At 35.7% G+C, this 23,093-nt stretch overlaps 1 protein-coding gene across 1 annotated transcript in view; it reads left to right on the top strand.

Annotated features, from left to right (window-relative positions):
• The window catches only part of TRMT11 (tRNA methyltransferase 11 homolog), a 61,015-nt gene that overhangs the window by 23,404 nt on the left and 14,518 nt on the right, over positions 1–23,093 (top strand). Inside the window, 7 exon segments of the mRNA XM_082856110.1 lie at positions 3,658–3,752; positions 3,754–3,769; positions 5,193–5,273; positions 8,512–8,676; positions 10,017–10,089; positions 10,215–10,346; positions 17,807–17,927. Coding sequence (XP_082712236.1) covers positions 3,658–3,752; positions 3,754–3,769; positions 5,193–5,273; positions 8,512–8,676; positions 10,017–10,089; positions 10,215–10,346; positions 17,807–17,927 — 683 coding nt within the window.

The raw sequence follows: 23,093 nt of genomic DNA, 5'->3' as shown, positions 1-23,093 counted from the left end.
AGTATTTCTTAGAAATCACTTCCTTTAGTTCATAGAGATTATCTTCATTCTTTTTTATAGTTGTACTCCATGGGTTTATGTACTGTAATTTAGTCAAACAATCACCTAAACTTGGATATAGGTAGTTTCCCATATTTCACAGTTACAAATAATGCTTGCAATGAATAATCTGTACATATATACTTTCACAGTGTTGGAAGTATAGCTCCAGGGTAAATTCCTAGAATTAGGATTGCTGGGTTGAAGAATGTAAGCGTATGTAGTTTTGTTAAATGTGGCCAAATTACTCTCCATTATACCATCTTGCCTTCTCGCCAGCAATATATAAGTCCCTGTTCCCTCACAGCCTCACCAGCGGAGTATATTGTCAGGCTTTTGAAATTTGCCAGTTTGTTGGGTGAAAATGTTATCTCAGTGAAGTGTTCATTTGTATTTCTCTTACGAGTGAAATCTAATCACTTTTTCTATTTTAAGGTCCAGTTTTATAACGTTTTTGGAATTATCTCCAAATCTTTTGCCTATTTTTCTGTAGACTTTTTGATTCCCCCCCCCTTATTTTAAAAAATACTTTATATTTTAGTCACTCTCCCCCTTTTTTCCTGTTTTATGTATATAAATATGTAAAATATTTTCTCCCAGTTTGCCCTTTATGTTTTGACTTTGCATGTAATTGTTTTTTTGCCAGGCAAAAACTTTCCCGCTACATCCAATTTGTAGAGGAATTCAGCTCTGTTTTCTGGTACTTTAGTAGTTTTGATTTTTTTCCTTTTAGATCTCGAATGCATTTGGAGTTTATTTTCTTGTATGCCGTGAGGAATTGATTTAATTTATCTTTTTCCAAATGGTAACCCTCTATTAATTCTTAATCTTGTTCTTGGACTTCTAAAACCTTTTCCTGTGAAGTGATTCTTTGAGATACATACATGTACGTGTTTAGTATGCACACATACACATAGACCAGACCATAAAGTTTAAAAATAGTTACCGGTATGGGTAAAATTTCCTTCCTTTGATGTAGACGAGGCTGGGCATATTATGAAATGCTAACTTCCATAGCAGTCAAGGTGTTGACTATTTTTAGTGTGGTAAGGGGTGAGCAGACCTGCCCCTAATTTGCTTTAAGGCTGCTCCTTAGGGTGGGTAGCATATCTTGGTCATTTGACTGTTTATACTGTATAGGACAATTAATGGAAAATTAATTGCAATATGTAGGACAGTTAATGGAAAATTGCAAGAGGAAGATCTTTGCAAAGATGCTGCTAAAATACATTTCATAATTTGTGTTTGTTGTTTAAGCATAGCTTTAAGACTTTAGCTAGTTTTTGGTGCTTTTGTTTTATAACTGGTAATGGCTAATAATTGAGAATAGGCACAGTTCTTAAGCAGTTTGTCCTCTTTACTGGACCTTTTGTCTCTTCGATGGGTAGTACCTTCTGAAGGATTGGAGAAATAAGTAGCCTTGTGCCCTCCTCCATGGTCGTAGTTTTTCATAAGTAGTGGATGATATTCTTTTCCTTTTTTAGTATTTTTGTTTTAATTCAAATGTATGATATCCCTTTTCCATTCTAAAGGTACAAAATAGATGTTTATTAGTTTCCTGAAGGCTTTACCCACAGACTACTTATGGCTTGTGATGTTCTCAAGGTTATAGAGTAGGTTAGAAAGCTTCTGGGAAGTTGAAAGGAGAGATATAATCTTTTCCTCCCTAAATACCTTTCCTTTTCCTTTTAGACAGTCTGTTCTCTTGTCTAGAATGACATTATGAGCTACAGAAACACACTTTCATTTCCATTTTAGCAAATACATTGATTCTCATTATAGTAAGATTTATTTTAAGTTGTACATCTCCATTTTCTCAAGGGGGAAGATGTATATCGTGGGTAAGCTGTCAGTAATGAGGAAGTACTGCTGTTCTAATATGAACATTGCTAAAGGAATGATCAGCATGCATAAGTTGAATACCTATAATGGCACAGGCCTGCCTGTGATGTGATACAAGACTTGTGAATTGTATACAACTCTTATTAACTGAGTGTGCAGCCTTACTTAATTTAATTTGTTTAATAACAAATTTTACTTTTGTGTATCTAATTAGTAGGCTAATGAATATTTACTTCAATTGCTGCTGACCCTAAAGGAAGTTATATAGTATAGCGTACCATAAGAGCAAAGAGAGTGAGTTTTAAATCCTTACTCTGTCAGTTACTATATGACTTTGAGCAAGATGCTTTACTTGTCTGGGCCTCAATTCCATCATTTGTGAAATGGTAATAAGTAATATATTGTGAGGTTAAATGAGGTAATATATGTATATGAAATTCTTAGGAAATTGTATGATGGATGGAAGACAGTCAATTAACCATACTGTTGATCATTTTTTAATTATTTTGTTAAGCACTTAGATACCTTTTTGGTGAAAGATGTTAGATACAGCTAATATTGAATGGTGATGATGAACAATTTGGCCATGAATTCATTTTCTAGTTCCTTCTTTGGCTGATTTCCAAGATATTCATAATTTGCAACTATTGGCAAATTATGGCAGCAGGCAAGGTAATTGAGGGTTAAAATTGTAAACTTCTAATTCTTTGTTCATAATGAAAATAATTGGCACAAGTGTGTGCTGATGTCTGTAGGTGCAGTGATGTAGCTCTGCAGCCCCAGCTCTGATTGCTTTTCCCTTTCCCCTCTCTCAAATGAGTCTACTCCTTTAGTAGTTGAGAATATACCCAGGAGACTACTGTGTACTCCTTGCCTGTTCTACCTTCAAGTGGCTCATAGGTTTAAGGAAAGGAGTAAAACTTTGAAATTTTGTCATTGCAGATGATAGACATGGGAGCAAGGTGTTGAGAAGCCCACTGTCTACCTCTGAGAGGAGACTATGAGGAGGAAAAGAGAAAGTTAGCAGACAGATAATGGATCTCTGTAGGTCTTTGTGAGAATCTCTGCTTCCCATTTTATCCACAACTCTTTGTAGACCCCTTTTCCTGAGTCTCATAGTTTGGTATAATCTCTGTTTTCTGGCAATATCCTTTTGCCTAAGCTGCTAGTTTAATTTATGAGTTGTTTTTGTTTGTTTGTTTTTATTAAGGATTACATAGGGGACATAGTATTACAATTTTTCTTCCTTTTCTTTTGGCAAAACCAAAGCCCAGTTCTCATTTTCACATTTTTATAAGGCTTTCCACTTAAATCTCTACAGATGAAACTCATAAATTTGTTTCTATATCATAATTCAGTTATTGTGTCCTTTTACCTGTAAGATATTACCCTAACCTTAAACTGGTTACTATTTAGGTAATAAGACATTAAAATACTGATTTGCTAGTCTAGATCACATATGTGGTATTTTTACACTTGATAGCTAATAAGAAATCGGGTGAGTCATGTTATCTGCCCCCTCAACACTTCACCCCCTCCTTTTTTATCACCCCTTCTTCCACCAAAAAGCTTCCAGGGAAACTCCAACTGAGGTATAACTAAACGTGAAAATGCTTCAATTTAATTAAAAAAATAACTAGATGATTAACAGTGATTACCCAGTGACCAGTTCAGAGAAGCTAATTTATATTGATTTTATTTGAAACTTGAAAAGCTTTTAAAGGGCACAAAGTTAACTAACAGATGTAGTCTAACAGATTATTCATCTCCTTTCAGCAGTGTACTCTAAATTGGGTCTTCTCAAAACTCACTCTAACCAAATGGATAAGGTTCTGTTTAAGGAACACAGGAAAGCTTTTCTGTTCCCCTTGACAACTAGTTCTTCTAGGTGAGTATCTGCCTTAATTGGCAGAATTGTAGTAATTCCTCTAATATGGGTGAAGTGATTTTTGTATTTCAAGTCATTACTAAATATAGTACCTTTCCTAAATATGGACTGTTCCATTTATAGGCTAAGAATTATGAGGGCTTACTTAACCTTACCTCCTCAAACAAATGCTTTTTGTAGTTAGTATGAGGGAACCTAGGTTTTGGTTTCTGCTGTACTTTTAGTCTTCCATTTCTCTTATTCATGGCTCCATTAGGTAGTAGTTATAATATTTTTCATTGAGCAAAGTATTTTTAAGTACATGTTACCAAACTATGTTTTAAATGGCTATGGAAGGAACACATTCATTTATAGACCTTGACCCTCTGGAGGCACTACCCATCTTAATTTTAGAGATTACATTTCAAAAGGATATAATGGAAAGAGCCCTAGTTATTTCCCCATATCCAAGTTTGTGCATAGGCTAAGAATATTTTTCTGTATACTTCTGATTTCAGTTTGGCTGACAGATAGTTCTGCAGTATAGCTATTAGGACTTACCCAAGTACTAAGAACATTTTTAATTTGGATAATTAAAAAAGTGAAGTTCATTGAAAAGAACAATTATTAAGATATTTAACTTTGTGAATTTTTATTCTTAAACAATTTAAAAATATTATACCTTTTAGTTTAAAGGATTTCATTAATTTTTAATCTTTATAAGGATGTTCCTTCATATGTGAACTGGTCACACCTACCAAATTACTTAGTCTAGTCAAATCGTGTTAGGACATCTGTTCTTTCTTTGTTCACAGCACTAAGTAAACAGAAAATTCATTGTATTAACTATTTTTGTGTATGTCTGATAACAGTTATTCAGAAATTTGTATCTACAGTTTAAAATCAGATAATTACCTCACTGACAATAGGAGTAACTATTTGTTGTCCTCATATTTTAATTTTTTAAGAATTAATCTCTTATATATTAATTATGCCCTCTTTAAGTTATTTGAAACTCTGACTTGAGTGAGAATTAAGCCCAATTGTCAGACTTATTTATTGGCAGCTCTTTGTGTAGCAGCCTTGTATGTTCATTGTAAGAAAGGAGCAAGATGCTTTTGTATAGACTTCTCAAAATAAGATGAAAATGTTTAAATACACATTATTTTGACCAAGAAAAGGATAATTTTCCCAAAGTAGTGCTGTCTAAAGTAATAATGCCAGGGCATATATTAATTCCCTGCTTTGTGACCAGTGTGATGAGCACAGCTTAGGCGTTTGTTTTTTCGGTTCTGAAGCCTACTAAATATGGCCAGAACCAGTGTCATTCTAGGGTACTCTGCCTACAGCTGGTTTGTAAGAATTTGGATCAGATTAAATAGGGGAAGAAATAAGAGTCTGGGACTTTCTGGTTAACAGATCACAATTGTGTGATTTTTTTCAGGTGGCCTTCTGATAGCATCTGCTCATTTTGGTGCATATGTATATGGAACAGACATAGACTACAACACCGTTCATGGCTTGGGTGAGTAGTGGTTCTAGACAGTGTTACAGTCTTTGCTCTTGTACCAAATGTGCCTTTAAGATACTTAAATAGTTATATATGGCATTATACATCTATTTTTAATGTTAAAGTGTTGTGATATAGTTTTAGTTATTCTTACAACAATAAGACTTCATTGGGTATCTGCTTTTTATGAAGTGATCCAGTGTGAGCCAAATGACCCCCAGGGAAACACAAAGATGAGTAGGAAAACTCCCTCCTCTCAGAGCTATTTTTGGTCTTAGATTTTTAAAAAGTAGGCAATCAATAAGGTGGTAAAACTTTTGGGTTGGGAAGGAAGTGGGAGAGGGACTAGTCATTTTTAATTAGCATATTCATGTTAGTAAAACAGAGTTTCTACTTAACAATTATCACCGTTCTTTTATTCAGCAGTCATATGTGTATACTCTAATTTCTAGTCCTTGAGTACCATACATGTTTTTAATTTCATAACTGACCGAAACATCTTTGAGACAGTTAAGGTGACAGTAATAGTAAAGATTCTGCATTAGACTGAGGGTAATTTGAGATAAGCATCTGCTTGCTTTTGAGGCAATTTTGGAAAATACTTTAAAATCTAGAAGCTTTGCTAATGAAGTGTGATTGGATGAAATTGAATCAAACTGAAAATATTTCTTCATAGCTGAATAGTATTAAAAATGTAAAGTTTCTTTGATTTTGAAATTGTAGTTATGCTGGTATTTCATTGTTGTAACTAGAATCAGCCTATAAAACATGCTTTTCCTCTTACTCACCCAGTGTAAATTATTATATAGGTGAGAATTTATTAGACTTTATTTTCTTTTGCTTAAGTAATTTGATATATTGTATTTGATGAACTGTCTTTTTTCCTACCTTGCTGTAAAGAATTTAGTACTATAAGGAGAATGAGTAACATTTTATAAAGTTCACCTAAATGGGCTAACCAGAAAAAGATAGTCTTTGTCTGCAGTATGTTAGAGTAGACAAAGTGCTAAGAAGAATTATTCCTGTTTGCTTTTAGTAGAAGCAGTATGTTTGCTTTAAGGATATTGTCCTATATAATTCATTTGAATTTTTATTTATTAGAGTTATGTTTAAAAGTTATGTGATAACCTTTCAGTCTACTTGGGTAGAATTCTGACTGAGGTAAAGTTTCCTCAGAGCTTATCCAAGATGCTGTTAGATATGCCCTCTGCTTCCTATGCTTCTAATCTCTTACTATACTCTCAAATACTCCAAGTTTCTTCTATTTTAAAAATACAGAACTTTTTCTATCAATTCTATAGGGACCCTCCTAGCTACTACTTTGTTTTCCTCTTCCTTTTACCAAAGTGTTTCTTTTTCTTTTTTTAAGAGATTGAGTTATTTTAATTAATTAATTAATTAATTTATTAATTTATGGCTGTGTTGGGTCTTCGTTGCTGCGCGCAGGCTTTCTCTAGATGTGGCGAGCGGGGGCTACTCTTCGTTGTGGTGCGCGGGCTTCTCATTGCAGTGGCTTCTCTGTGGCGGAGCATGGGCTCTAGGCACGTGGGCTTCACTAGTTGTGGCGCGTGGGCTCCGTAGTTGTGGCTCGCAGGCTCTAAAGCGCAGGCTCAGTAGTTGTGGTGCATGGGCTTAGTTGCTCCCCGGCATGTGGGATCTTCCCGGACCAGGGCTCAAACCCATGTACCCTGCATTGGCAGACGGATTCTTAATCACTGCACCACCAGGGAAGTCCCCAAAGTGCTTCTTTCATTTTTTTAAAATAAATTTATTTATTTTTAGCTGCGTTGGGTCTTCGTTCCTGCATGTGGGCTTTCTCTCTAGCTGTGACGAGAGGGGGCTCCTCCCTGTTGTGGTGCATGGGCTTCTCACTGCAGTGGCTTCTGTTGTTGCAGAGCACAGGCTCTAGGCGTGAGGGCTTCAGTAGTTGTGGCTCATGGGATCTAGAGCGCAGGCTCAGTAGTTGTGGCACATGGGCTTAGTTTCTCCACAGCATGTGGGATCTTCCTGGACCAGGGCTCAAACCATGTCCCTTGCATTGGCAGGCGGATTCTTAACCACTGTGCCACCAGGGAAGTCCCCCAAAGTGCTTCTTAAAAAGACTAGTTTATTTGCTATTCCTCTTCTTCATCTCTAACTGCCTTCTGCCTGTTATTTTTCAGCTTGCATGCCTACTGAAAAATCTTACTAAGGCCACAGATCTACAGTATTTGGCAGTGTTGACCTTCATAAAGCAGCCCTTGGTTTCCTAGACAGTGGCTTCATTGGGTGGTACTCTGATTTCTTTGTTTTGATCTCAGTCTCCTGAAGGCCCTGCAGTTTTCTTTAATGTCTGTTTATATGTTGCTTTTCTCCAGGCATCTCTTGTTGACCCCTTTTATCACACTACATATTGTGCAGAGTCATGTCATTCTTCTTTTGCTTTTTAAGTTTTGTTTTTATTGTGAAGTAGATCATAATACAGAAGAGTTTATTAAAATAACAAGAGTAATTATCGAACAAACATTTATGTAATTGCCACCTAGGTTAATCAGAAATATCATTCATTCTTACAGATTTAACTTAAGTTTATATACTGACATCTCTCAGGTATATGTATTCTGGCCTCTACCTACCTGCTGAATATCTCTTTCTGAAGCTTCTGTAGGTACCTCAAGGTATATCAAGATTGATGTATCTCAAATGAATCTCATCTTCTTTCCTAGATTTTCTTTTCCTCTTGGTTTCTCAGATCTTAACTGATGGTATCATCATCCACTCATGTCTCCTAAACTAAAACTTTTGAACTTCTTCCTTGAGTCCCCCACTTTAACTCTTCATCTCTTGTGTTCTCGTTTTACCTCCTCTGTCCATGGTCACAGCTGCTGCATTTCCCAAGTTAGCTCTCTTCATTTCTGTTCCATTTATCTAATTCGTCAGTGTTTCTACACTGCTAGAGGAAAGGGACCATGTTCTGTTTAACTCTGTGTCTTTATTAGTACGCTTTGAATGCATTAATTATTGAATGAGTGTTTTAAGGCAGTTTTATGTGAAAGGATAGTTAGACATCAGTACAGTTTACTTTTTGAAACATTTTTTACAATAAGTTAAAATAAAAATAATTGTTCCTTGTATAAATAAAATTAAGATTTGAAATGAAAGCAAGTTTTATTTGATTAAATATAGGTTTAGATAAGTTAAACGTTACTTTTAGCCAAATGACGAGGTAAGAATGTTGTTTGTTTGTTCTGTCTTCCTTTTTCTTTCCCTTCAGGAAAGGCTAGTAGGAAAAACCAGAAATGGAGAGGACCAGATGAAAACATTAGGGCAAATCTTCGTCAATATGGTTTAGAGAAGTATTACCTTGATGTCCTGGTTTCAGATGCATCTAAACCTTCTTGGAGGAAGGGCACATACTTTGATGCAATCATCACTGATCGTAAGTTTATTTTTATACAAAAGTAGGAGTAGGATTAGGTTCCTAAAGTCATTTACATTTAAATTACAAAATTTATCAGTACAACAAAGAAAGCCAACTTGTATTAGTATTCCCCTCACCCCTGACTTCTTCACATAGTGAGAAGGAAAAAATTATGAATGTAGGGCAGGACACCAATTTAACTAAGTGGTTTTGATTTTTTAAACTATATGTATTAACTTGTCATCCCTTTTTCTCTTCGGCTTATTTTTTAAGACATAAATTTGTTTTTATATTTGTTTTATATTTGACCGTAATTGGTTATTAGTGTAGCAACTGGAGCCAAAATGTCATTTGCAATTATGGTATCACATTTGAAGAAGAAAGTTTCAGATATCTCCCATTTCTCTATGTGTAAGCTTTTATGTTTTTTTGTTGTTGTTGTGCCCGTTGTAACTGGCATCTCCTTTATAGAGTTAAAAGAAATTTGGGTGTGACCCACTGTGCTTGTGAACCCACTGAGCTTCAAGAATGTGCATGAGAACTTGTTTTCTCATGCCATGTGAGTTCTTGGGCTTTTCAGGCATCCTATCTAAGAATAAATCTACCTTTTCTATAGTATTTGGCAGTAAATCTGTATATAGTGGCATACAGTATCTCAACCCTTCCATCTCAGACCTTTTCAGTTCTTTGGTAACTTAGATATTTTCAAATCTAACAAAAGAAAAATTAGCAAGTATGAATATACTTTTGAAAATTGAGTGACTTTTTATTAATAATCTACTTTATTATTTGCTCTCACTCTCTATGTGTATTTATAAAAATACGTAATTTTTTTCCTGATCAATTGAGAGTAAGTTGTATACATCATGGCCCTTCACCGCCCCCCCATACTCCAGTGTATATTTCCTAAGAATAGGGATAGTCTCTTAGATAGCCAAAGTACAGTTACCAATTTCAGTGAATCGCTAATTCTTTAATCTGTAGTTTCTCATCCAGTTTTGTCAATTGACCCAGTAATATCCTTTATAGCATGTTTTTCCCTGAAGTGCAGTATCCAGCCTAGTGTCAGGTATTGCCTTTAGTAGTCATATCTTTTAACCCTCCTTTAGTTTGTAACATTTTCACAACCTTTCTCTGTCTTTTATGACATTGACATTTTGAAGAATACAGTCACCTGCTTGCCTGCCCTCCCAGTGTTTTAAATAGAATGTCCCTCTTGTTATGCATTCTCAGCTGGAATATTGCATAGGTGATGTGTCCTTCTCAGGGTGTCACATCTGGAGGCACATGATGTCCATCTGCTTTGCAGTGGTGATTAGGTGACTTTTGACTATCCGTGTTACCTGTTTTCTGTCTAGCTCCATATGGTATTAGAGAGTCTACAAGAAGAACAGGTTCACAAAAGGAAATACCAAAGGGGATAGAAAAATGGTAAGTAAAAGTTAAATATGGTATGTTACTACTTTGGGAAGAAGCATATTGCTTTTTTTTAATTAACTTAGTTTAATAGTCTTAAAGTTTTTCACTGATTTTGAAATTTTGTTTTCTTTGTCTAGTCCAGAAAGCCACGTTCCTGTTTCCTTGAGTTATCATCTGAGTGATATGTTTTTTGACCTGTTAAACTTTGCAGCTGAGACCCTCGTATTAGGTGGAAGACTAGTCTATTGGTTACCAGTGTACACACCAGAGTATGTAATATTAAATAATTTTACTTTTAATTATTTAAAATATTAAATAATTTTACTTTTTCTTATGGTATTTGTATATCTAGCATACTTTTTTTCCCTGTCTCTAATCATATTCAGGGTAAATATCTTTGTGTTTAATGTGTATGATGGCCTTCATTTACCAACACGCTGCATAAAACAGGCCCCTTCTTCTTATTGATTGAATTGCTTTGAACTTTTTATTTTACATCAGGGGTTGGCAAACTACAGCCTGTGAGCCTGATATGGTTTTCAGCCTGTTTTTGTAAGGCACTTGAGCTAAGACTGGTTTTTACCTATTTAAAGGGTTATTAGAAAAGAAAAAAACAACAAAGAAGAATATGTGTCAGAAACACATGTGGTCCACAAAGGCTAAAATATTTACTATCTGGCCTGTAAGAGCAAAAGTTTGCCCCTGTTGTATATCATACTTAGCTCGGGGCCTGTGTGTTCAATAGCTCTTTGGCCAGGCCATAAACTTAGATAAATTTTAACAACTTAGCTGAGTGATTCATCTATCTACTGCTAGTTAGCTTGAATATATATTGGCTCTTATGATCACTGTAAATGCAGTAAAATCTTTTTTAAAAGCTAAGACCAAACAAACTAAGAGCTATACATATATTTAAAGCCCTGATTATGTTCAACATTATTGGTTTGGGTTTTATTATTCAGTAGTTATTAATTATAAACAGAGCTGTGTACACCAACAATGAAAGACAAGATGTGTTGACAAAACAGGATCTTTAGATTTGAAAGGCAGTGTCAAGCTGAAAATTTGGCTATTTGTTCAATATGCTATAGATATCTTTTTTAGAAATTATTTTAATTTCTATATTTACTATACATAATTGTACAAAAAGCATTTTAGACCAGTGTTTTCTTGTTTGTCTTTTCATAATGGTTGATGGTCCCTCAGCAGTTGGAAGCTATGCTTTTTTGTTGTTTCTTTTATAAATGTTTCATTGGGAGCTACCAGGACCTAACTTTATTTTTTTATTATTATTATTTTAAAATAAATTTATTTATTTATTGGCTGCATTGGGTCTTCGTTGCTGTGCACGGGCGTCCTCTAGTTGAGGCGAGCGGGGGCTACTCTCTTCATTGCAGTGCGCGGGCTCTAGGCACACAGGCTTCAGTAGTTGGGGCTCACGGGCTCTAGAGCACAGGCTCAGTAGTTGTGGCCCAGGGGCTTAGTTACTCCACGGCATGTGGGATCTTCCTGGACTGGGGCTTGAACCTGTGTCCCCTGCATCGGCAGGCGGATTCTTAACCACTGCACCCTCAGGGAAGCCCTGACCTAACTTTAGTTTTGCATCTTGTTTATCAGCTAATAAGACTGTACACATTCATACCCATACCCCTTAACACAGGGCTTATGTTCTGTTAAGAAATTAATTATTTCTTAATTTTGGAAATAAGAGAAATTAATTCCAAGGAGTGAAATGACTTGTCTAAAGTTAAAAGCTAGCTAGTTTATTGTTTTCGTTATTCCTAGTGCTGTTCACATAATTCAAGATCTTACCAAGATCTCAGGTGTCTGGTATGTGAAGTGATAGATGGTGTTTTATTAATATTTTCAGAGAAAAAAAATATTTTCAGAGAAGAGCATATTTGTTTATTTTTATTCAAAAGTGGTTTCTGCCTTAGACAAGCTGAACTCCAGCAGCAAACTCACTTGTCTTTTTGTTTTAATTCAAGTTTTCAGAGCTGGAATTTTAAAAATTTTATTTGAAATAAATTTCAAATTTACAGAAAAGTTTCAAATGCAAAAAACTCCCATCTCTCCCCCATCCAAATTTTCCAACTATTAACATACACCTCCTCTACCCCCCTTTCCTCACCCATTACATTAATCACATGCCCATTATCATTAATCATTTTTGGAACTATTTGAGAAGTTGCAGATATGATGCCCCATCACCCCTGCGTATTTCATTGCATTTCTCAGAAGCAAGAGCATTGTTGTCAAATCACCATCAACCCCTGAAGTCTGGAAGTCAGCATTGATAGTGCTGCTGTCCAGATCATGGACCCCAGTCAGATGTTACTGATTGCAGTCTCTCTGGGAAAATGTACTGCATTGACCCATCATGTCATTCTCCTCCAGTCTGGAATATTTCCTCAATCTTTCCTTATCTTTTGTGTCCTTAACAGTTTTATAGAGTACAGGGCTTATATTGTGAAGGTTGACCCCTAACCCGGTCCATCTGATGTTTCTTCCTTGACCAGACTCAGGCAATGCTTTTGGTAGAAATACCACAAAAATGATACTGTGCTCTTAGTGCACTGCATTATGGGACACACAGAGCCAACCTCTACTGGAGGTCTTAAACTTGATCATCTGGTCATGTTGTTCTCTGTCAGGTTTCTCCGCTGTGAGTTATCATGTTCTTCTCGATTACTATTTCCCAGGGGGAGGTATCACAAGATTACACCAATATCTTGTTCTTCATCAGGTGACTACTCACATTGACAACCACCATAATGAAGACTTTTCTATTCCATCATTCCTTCTGCATTTTAAGTTGGCATTCTACTATAAGGATTAGTTTTCCCTTCTCTCCCATTAATTTATTAATTTATACTGGTATGGAGTCATAGATTCCTATATTATTCATTGGGTTATAATTTATTACTATCATTATTTTGTTGTTCAAATTGTCCCAGATTTATGATCAGCAGGAGTCCCTCTGAGGTGGCTCCTCTGTCCTTTTGAAATATCCTCATTAGTTTTTGTGTGTTTCTTATATTCTGGCATTTCTGACTTTCCACTATTTTGTAGTTTATTATTTAATTATAACTGAAATTAAATGTGGTTATGAATATCTTCTGTAATTCTTTTATTTCTTTCTTTTTTATAAAAAGTCAAACTGGAGGCACATTCAACTATTTTAGTATTTCTGAAGACCTTAAAAAATGTCCACTGGGTATTTCTTCAGTGACTTCTCTTAATAATTTTCGACAAGGGGAAATTTCCAAGTCCATATAACCAAAGGGATTTTTTAGAAGTAAAAAAAGGCACGTTTTTGTCACTCTTTTTTTTTTTTTTTTTTTTACCTTAGATGTTTTATAAAAGGACAAATTTCATCCAGGCTAGAACACACATGGAAAGACTACTATGGCATTTACTTCCCTGACTTATTTGTCAGGTCTTCTGATGTTCATAACTAAACTTCTGTTGTGCCTTCTTCTCCCCTTAACTCAAAGTGATCTTATTAATGAACTTAGTTTGTCTTGTGTTTATATTAGGGAATGAACTGTTTTCACTTTTGCAGTAAACATAATCCAAAGTATTTACTCTTTTTAAAATAACACAGTATTAGATGAACTTAAAACTAAAGTCATCTGCAAAAGTTTGAAATAACGTTCTTGCTTCTGAATTAAACAATTTAGAATTAGTTTGGTTATGTTGTATTGCATATATAGCTTTTTATTAGACTAAGAATAAAGAATTCATTTTAAAATTGTACCTTAGTACAGCTTAATTTGAAAACTTTTGTATTTTTGGTATAGTGAATGTAGGCTTTTAGTGCTACTATTGAATTAATTTACTCAGCCAAATCCTGTTATATGATTGAAGTTTAAAAATAAGACTCGCACATTATAATCAAGTTAAGGTATTATTCATTAAACCCAGAACATTTTTATTTTTTTTAAACCCAAGACATTTTGAAAGGTATAAGACGATAAAAACAAAATACTACCTAACAGCTTAGTTATTTGTGAAGAATTGTCAGAACTGATGATTGAAAAAGGATTTTCTCACTATTTGGTAATTTAAATTGTGGTGAAGAAACTGCTACTCAACAAAATTCTACTTCCTCTAGTCCAGATTCTCCCCACTCTAGTACACTGTATTTTTGGCCAGCATCAAGACACTCTGTATATGTTATGTCCTTCAACCTTTATTTATTCATTACCCATTGCTTGATATACTGTTTCTTCTTTCCTCAGCCGTAAAATTCTAGTCATCTTTCAAGGCCTGGCTCAATTGTTACCACCTCTGTGACACTTTCTGAAACCTTCTAAGCAGAATTCATCAATCCTTCATATGTGCTCTCCTAGTAGTTTACTCTTATTACTCATAGAGACTTACCACATAAAATTATTCTTGACTTTTGGTATTTGTGAGTTTATTATTCACAATTTCAACTATTTGCAAATGACCCTGAAGATCTGTGTAACATTCATTTGGGCAGGGCATACATTCAACTCGTGTATTTGATATTATAGGAGTTGCTAAGCTGTTGAGTGAGTGTAGCTTTTTGCCCAGGTTCCACATATCCCTATGTGTTGTTTTCTAATTGTCATTTATACACAGATAATGCTCTTGAAGTGATTAGAAACTGTTTCTTTGTGAAGGATGTCCTTTACTGGAAATCCAACTGCTAGTGCTTGTGATAAAAATGATGACAAAGTGAAGAAGTCTAATAAAGTACTCCAAAGTAAGATTTGGGGATAAAGTTTAATTGTGATAAAATGAATTTTGTGGTGGCTCAGAGCCACAAAAAACAGAAACGAACATGTTGTTTTTCTTCTTTCATACAGGAAACAGAGAAAAGTGATTCTTTTAAATTGTTTTCAGTAAGTGCTCCAATCAGCACAAAATCCGTTTCTCAAATGGGAAGTGAAACTCTAATGACATTTGGAAATAGTTAGCTTGAGTCATGAAGATTCACAGGAAAATAAATGGCTGTCAAAATTGATTGATGGAAAAGCTAGGGACCTATACACTTTTTTTTTCTTTTTTTAAAAAGGTTGAAATATAATTTGTATACCATGAAAGTCACCTTTTTAAAGTGTACAACTCCATGGTTTTTAGTATAACCTCAGAGTTATGCAACCATCACCACTGTCTAATTCTAGAACAATTTTTAAATAAATTTATTTTATTTATTTATTTTTGGCTGCGTCGGATCTTCGTTGCTGCGCATGGGCTTTCTCTAGTTGCAATGAGTGGGGGCTACTCTTCATTTCGATGCGTGGGCTTCTTTGTTGCGGAGCATGGGCTCTAGGCATGTGGGCTTCAGTAGTTGTGGTGCGCAGACTCAGTAGCTGTGGCTCGTGGGCTCTAGAGCGCAGGCTCAGTAATTGTGGCGCACGGGCTTAGTTGCTCCGCGGCATGTGGGATCTTCCTGGACTAGGGCTTGAACCTGTGTCCCCTGCATTGGCAGGTGGATTCGTAACCACTGCGCCATCAGGGAAGCCCTCTGGAACATTTTTATTATCCCAAAAAGAAACCCTGTATGCATAAGCAGTCACTACTGCTCTTGTCCCTAGTAACCACTTATCTATCTCTGTGGATTTACTTATTCTGGCTGATTTAGATTTTAAATAGAGGCTTAGATTATAGGGGAATAGTACTAAAAACAGGGAATTAAGATAAGATAGCATACTATCATAATAGTGTAGGCATAGTACAGATTTATAGCTTCTACTTACCAGATTGCAAACAGTCCATTAGTATGAAATATGTTAGTAAATATATAGTAAATAATTTTTAACTGCTGTTTTTTAATTTTTAGTGTGATATTTTGGGAGTACACTGTTAAATTGATTGGCTCATTCATATAATAGAGTAGTGGTTAAAAACAAGTTTGTTAGTGATAATGATGACCTAAATGATGTCCTTTCATGCTTAAACTCAAAGTTCAAGTCAAAAAATGATCTAGAACATGCAAATGTTTTTCTGCTGTTAAGCCAAATGCCAATGACTTAGTTTCACCAGTTTAGCATTATTCATGTCATAAATATTAATTAAAATTGTATTGGTTTTGTATTTTGATTTAATTTATAAATTTGTTTTGGGTTTTATAGTTATATAAATTATATAAGCATGAGGAATTTATGTTTATATACATTTAAGAAACATTTTAATAAAAATACCTTGTCAATAAAAGGTATATAAATAAAATTTAATAAAAATACCTTTTCCTTTGCCAAGAAATAAGATTTTTTTCTTTAAAAAAGGGTATGTTACTAAATTTGACAAGTTCAGACATTTCTAAACCCTGATATTTGCAAGCCTAAGGTCAAAACTATATCTTCTCTTTGTTACCATTACTTAAGTCTGTCAACTATGGTGTAGAATGTATTCTTTCATATCATAAATGCTTTGTGTGAAGACTCCAAATTTGACATCAACTTAATGTCATAGGATCACAACATTTCTGACTGTATAGTGAGCATTAGAGAATTATTAGGTGAGATGAAATCTGAAATGGCCATTATTTGTTGGAAAGCCCTAAGGAGGGAGGCAGAGAATGACTTCAAGAGAATTCCTTCCACTGATAATGAAGTGAAGTGCATTATGAATGTTGCTTGGTAAGTGGGTGATGAAAGTTTTGAGCATGTGGTCAAGGTAATGAGGGAGAGCTTGTTGAAGGTCACAGGGACCTAGAGAAATCAGTGAACAAGTGGTGGGGAAGACAGTGTTGATGCATTAGAATTGGCTGGTCGGATGGTGGTCCTTTACAGGAAGCGCCGATCAGCACCTTTCCCATTTTGGATCAGAGCTTTAAGATATCCCATATAAGAAATGTTTGCAGGCTGTTTACCTAGAAACATATGAAGATTTGCAAAGGAAAAATAAAAGCTGGCAATCACAGTGTTCTTAAAGGTGCCCCTACCTAGTGAGCCCTCTCTCCTGCTGTTCTTCTGAATTCTGCTCCATAACTGTTTCCCCCACATTTGTTACCTGTTTCTTCTACCAAGATTAGTGCCAACAACCTATCAGACATGAAGTTCTGAACTACTGCACCCTGACTGTCCTGCTTTCTAGGTGTCGTCATCTTCATTCACTAAGTACATGTGCTGTACAGCAGCAAGCACCACTGCTCTTGATCATAACTTTCGTTTTATTTCATGGCAGAGGATTGATGTCATCTGTAGTGTTTAATTTAGTGGTAGTTTATCTGAATAATCTTATATAACAAGGTTAATAGAGGTCTCAAGATGTCATAAAAAATTTTGCAGGGACATTTCATTTTAAAGGGGTATATGCTGTAGTGGGCTTTACTTTGGGAATTTATAAACATCCCCAGTTGAATCAGTCCCTCATGAATGTTAGGGGGTTGTTATGGAATGTATTTCTGTCTGTCTCATGTGCTCTCGTGGGATCTTTTAGGGTAGAATTGTCATCTTGTATTTTTGTGGTTTAAATGCTTGGCATTCTTCAATAAAACATACCTGTGTTCTCTCTCATCCTCATTATACAGGTAAAAAAATTAAATTACTTTCTTTGGATGTGGTTGTGTTAAATACTTTGCTTTTCATAAATGCAGATTGTTTATGGATTATATGGACAATTAGCATATGTGAAATAAAATGGTACAGCATGTAGTGGGAGGACGTCCCATACCACACTGGATAACCCCCATGATGATCCTTTGCGGGGTGCACCTGTGAGTGTCCCTAACAGTCAGCTGCTCTTTCTTCAGATACACTGAAGAGATGGTACCCTGGCACCCTTGCTTGAAACTCATCAGCAACTGTGAGCAGAAGCTTTCCGGTCGCACATCAAGGCGCTTGATAACGATGGAAAAGGTGAAGGGATTTGAGGTAAGTTATCCTAGTGTTTTTCAGATAAATTCTGGAAGAATTAGAAGTAGATTTTTCTAGTTTTCCTCTAATGAAGTTTGGAAACGTTAGTCCTTGATTTTTTAAAAAATATTGACGAGTTCAGGAAGAGGTAAAAGTTGAGCAGGTTTGTGGCCTTTGGTGGAGTTCAGAGGGTAGGAATAGAATATAGAAGTTGAAGACTAGAAATAAAAGTTGACCTTTACTTTTCAGGCTTATCTGACATCCTTGGGCTAACTCAGTTATAAAACAGAGCACTCTTAATTAAACAACCATTGTCTAGTTAGCAATGTACTAGTTACCATTTCTCCCCAAAAGCAGAACCTACTTGACTGCAGACTGTACTGAAGAGAAAATGTCACTTTGTATAAAGGAGAAAGTAATTTGCCCCCATCTGTTAGGGTCCAACATGTGTTCTCTCTCTTTTTCTTTCTCTTTCTCCCCCACACATAATTCATTTAAGCTTGAGAAGAAAGAACAAAACATCTGTTTCTTCATATCCAGATCAGAATTGATATGAATAATACCTCATACTGGAGCTTAATTAAATCTACAGAATGCTCATTGGGCTGTACTTACCTTGACTGACAACCGAAGCTCTTCCATATTCACTAGAAATTTGAGTCAGCCCCATCTTTGTTTTGGATTTGTAGGACAAGAGGAAAAGAACAGGGTGTTACTGCCTGAGGATTTTGTCTTACTCATCCTTACTCTGCATTTGATATTTTTCATCTACTTCACAGCTTACGGGTTCTTTCACAATAATAAAAACTAATGTTTGTACAGTCCCTTTTGCATATATTATTTTACATATTTCTTGTTTTTGTCCTTTTATTTTCCATTTCCTGTCTGTCTCTAATTTAGACCCTTATTACCATATACCTGGTTTATGCTGATAATCTCCTAAATTACCTTTCTCCTTCCATTTTTCACACCTCTAGTTCTTACATGTTAAATAAATCTTCCTAAAACACTGCATTCTTTAAGTCACTTCTTGATGCAAAAATTTTCATGACTCATTTTTATAACAGAGTAACGTTCAGAATCTTCAATGTGACAAAATTTCCTCAATAATTGGGCTCCAGTATCAGGGCATTTCTGAAGGCTAAGCTATGTGTATATATACATATACGTATGTGTGTGTGTGTGGGTGTGTATAAAGTTGATTGGTGTCCACTCTTAGGTATATGTGTATGTATGTATTTGTGTACATACATACATACATATGTAAAGGTGTATGTGATGTAATTAAAATGAATGTCTGATAGTCATTTTAAACAAATACTAGAAGTTTATATGCAAATAGCAGATATTCTTGGAGTGGCATCTTGTACTCAATATACTTATGTCATAATTATTCAACATGTTCTTAAAACTTTTAGATTTACCCCCAAAAAAAAAAAAACTTTTAGATTTACATTTAAAGAAGAAATATATTAAACAGTTATTTTACTTTATAGTACACGTTGCTTTTCTTCAAATTATATTCCTGGACTTTGCTGCTCACATTTTATACCAGACAGGTCACTTAATGTTTTTTGGAAGTCACATCTCGTTCCAAGGATGACAGTTTACCATTAAACGTTTAAAACATAAGCAGTTTTCAGAAATTCCAAAAGAGGAGTTTTCAAATTGTTTGACACAGTGACACAACCTTCCAAAGCGATCATTTTAAATGGCCGCCATTTATTTGGATATGCAGTAAGCCCTCCCTATCCGAGGGTTCCACATCCACAGATTCAGCCAAACTGCTCATCCTAAACGTGGTACACGATCCACAGCTGGTTGAAACTGAGCGTGCGGAACCCGTGGATGCCGAGACCCGACTCTCAGACTTGAGCATCTGCCAATTTTGGTATCCACAGTGGGTCCTGGAACCAATCTCCTGTGGATGCCAAGGGAGGACTGTACCAAGAAGCCCTCTTAACTAACCTCATTTCAAACTCAGTTGATTAAACAGTACTGGCTATTCCTGCTCTAAAACACAATGCATGATGCCTAGAATAGGTCAGATACTTTGAGCTAGTGAGTTACTTGGTCTCTACTATATCTGTACACTTCTGTACTTACAGATGAATTGTCTATTGTGAGTCACTTGTGTTTATCCTGTGAGCTGTTTATGCCAGTTATATTTGCTATGTCATTTATATAATCTAAATACTAGTTAGACCAGTGAAATGTGAATGGAAGAATCAAGTTGTCATTTCTGTAGAAACAAATATGAATGCTTTAGAAAGATAGGACAAAGTGAATTGCTGAAAAATTTAGAGTCTTGTATTGGAAATGGTTGAGATAACTATAACAGGTTGGAAAAAAGTTACTGCAATCCAGGTTTCTGTACTGAGGTTGCTTTGTAAGAGTCTAAGTTCTTGCTTCATTTTACAGAAGCCTAAACTGGACATCTTTGCAGGTCTTAATTCTGTATCAAAAGATTGATAACGTGGCTTGTGGAATCTTAGTTCTCCGACCAGGGATTGAACCCACGCCCCATGCAGTGGAAGCGTAGTCTTAACCACTGGACCACCAGGGAAGTCCCTGAATATACAATTTTTTAAGTTGAAATAAGATGTTTAATATATTAACAAAGCATTTTAATTTTTTCCTGCTTTTACTGACTTTTTAAATTAACTGTAGTCTACTCAGCCTGCCATAACAGAATACTGCAGACAGAGTGGCTTAAATAAAAGAACTTGATTTTCTCACAGTTCTGGAGACTGGAAGTCCAAAGCCAGCAGGTTTGGTTTCTGATGAGACCTCTCTTCCTAGCTTGTAGACAGCCGCCTTCTCTTTGTGTCCTCTGTACATACACACTGCTGATGTTTCTTCCTCTTACAAGGACATCAGTGCTATTGGATTGCCACCCCACAGTGATGGCCTCATTTAACTTCATTCACCTCCTTTAAGGCCCTATGTCCAAGTACAGAAATATTGGGGGTTAGGACTTCAACATACGAATTTTGAGGCACACAATTCTGTCCATAACACTGATTATCAGTATCTGTCACATTGAATAAAAGCCTTCTGTTGTATGTTAGAGTATGCTTTTTTCATACTCTCCCAGTCACTTCTCATGTCTTTTATATTTTGAGGGAAGTAGTAAGACATTTGATAATTCAGATAGTAACATTACAGCTCTTAGAAATCACAGCACTTAATGTACTTATATGAGTTATTAATAATAAGAATAATAACTAACATGTGCCAGCCACATGAGTAATATGTATAAAAAACAAATATTACCTATAGATTTTGTAGTTTTAGTCTTGAAATGAGAAAGTAAAGTGAGTGACATTAGCATTCTTAGTGAGGTATAATTGACATATTTCTCATCTGTACATCATGGTTCAATGTTTGTATGCGTTATGAAATGATCACCACAGTAAGTCTAGTTAACATCCATCACCATACATAGTTACAAATTTTTTTTTATCATGATGAGGACTTTCAAGATCTACTCTCTTAGCAACTTTCAGATACGCAATGCACTATTATTAACTAGTTATCATGCTGTACATTACATCCTCATGGCTTATTTATTTTATAGTTGGAAGTTTGTACTTTTTGACCCTCTCCACTGCCTCCCTCCTCTAACCCCATGACAACTATCAGTCTGTTCTCTGTCTTAGTAAGCTTCGTTTTTTGTTTTTTAGAATCTACATATAAGTGAGATCATATGGTGTTTGTCTTTTTCTGTCTTATTTCACTTTGCTTAATGCCCTCAGGGTCCATCCATGTTGTTGCAAATGGAAAGATTTCATTCTTTTTTTATGGCTGAGGAGTATTCTATTATACATATCACGTCTGCTTTATCCATTCATCCATCGATGAACATACAACTTGCTCCCATATCTCGGCTGTTGTAAATAATGCTGCACTGAATGTGGGGGTGTATGTATCTTTTCAGATTAGGGTTTTCATTTTCATAAGGTAAATGCCCAGAAGTGGAATTGCTGGGTCATATGTTAGTTCTGTTTTTAATTCGAGGGGTCTTCATATTGTTTTCCATCGTGGCTGCACCAATTTACCTTCCTTCCAAAAATGCACACAGGTTCCCTTTCCTTTTTATCCTCACAAACATTTGTTATTTCCTTTGGATAACAGCTATTTTAATAGGTGTGAGATGATATCTCATTGTGGTTTTGATTTGCATTTCCGTGATTAGTGATGTTGAGCATCTTTTCAAGTGCCTGTTGACCATCTGTATGTTGTCTTTGGAAAAATGTCTATTCAGATCCTCTGCCCATTTTTTTATTTTAATTTTTTGCTTTTGAGCTGTGTGAGTTCTTTGTATATTTTGGATATTAACCCTTATCAGATACATGATTTGCAAATGTTTTCTCCCATTTGGTAGGTTGCCTTTTCATTTTGTTGATGATTTTCTTTGCTGGGCAGAAACCTTTTAGTTTGATGTAGTCTCACTTGTTTTTTTGGTTTTTTGGTTTTTTTTGCGGTACGTGGGCCTCTCACTGCTGTGGCCTCTCCCGTTGCAGAGCACAGGCTCCGGACGCGCAGGGTCAGCGGCCATGGCTCACGGGCCCAGCCGCTCCGTGGCATGTGAGATCTTCCCGGACTGGGGCACGAACCCGTGTCCCCTGCATCGGCAGGCGGACTCTCAACCACTGCGCCACCAGGGAGGCCCTATTCTTCCTTTTTTTTATGTGGTGTATCACGTTTTATTGACTTGTATTGAACTCTTCTGGCATCCCTGGAATAAATTCCACTTGATCATGGTGTATGATTCTTTTAATGTATCATTGAGTTTGGTTTGCTAATATTTTGTTGAGGAGTTGTATATCTATATTCGTCAATGATATTAGTCTATAATTTCTTTTCTTGTGGTATCCTTGTCTGGTTTTGGGTAATGCTGGCCTCGTAGAATGAGTTTGGAAGTGTTCCCTCTTCCTGTATATTTTGGAAGAGTTTGAAAAAGATGGTATTAATTCTTCTTTGAATGTTTTGTAGAATTCACAAATGAAGACATCTGGTCCTCTGCTTTTGTTTGTTGGGAAGTTTTTGATTACTGATTCAATTTCTTTCTTTTTTTTTTTTAAAGATGTTGGGGGCAGGAGTTTATTAATTAATTAATTAATTTTTGCTGTGTTGCGTCTTTGTTTCTGTGCGAGGGCTTTCTCTAGTTGTGGCAGGCAG

The sequence above is a fragment of the Leucopleurus acutus genome (genome assembly GCF_964270905.1).
Source record: "Leucopleurus acutus genome assembly, chromosome: 15".
NCBI classification, from domain to species: domain Eukaryota; kingdom Metazoa; phylum Chordata; class Mammalia; order Artiodactyla; family Delphinidae; genus Leucopleurus; species Leucopleurus acutus.
Note: the sequence above shows the minus strand (reverse complement) of the source record. Positions and strands in the feature narration are given on the sequence as shown.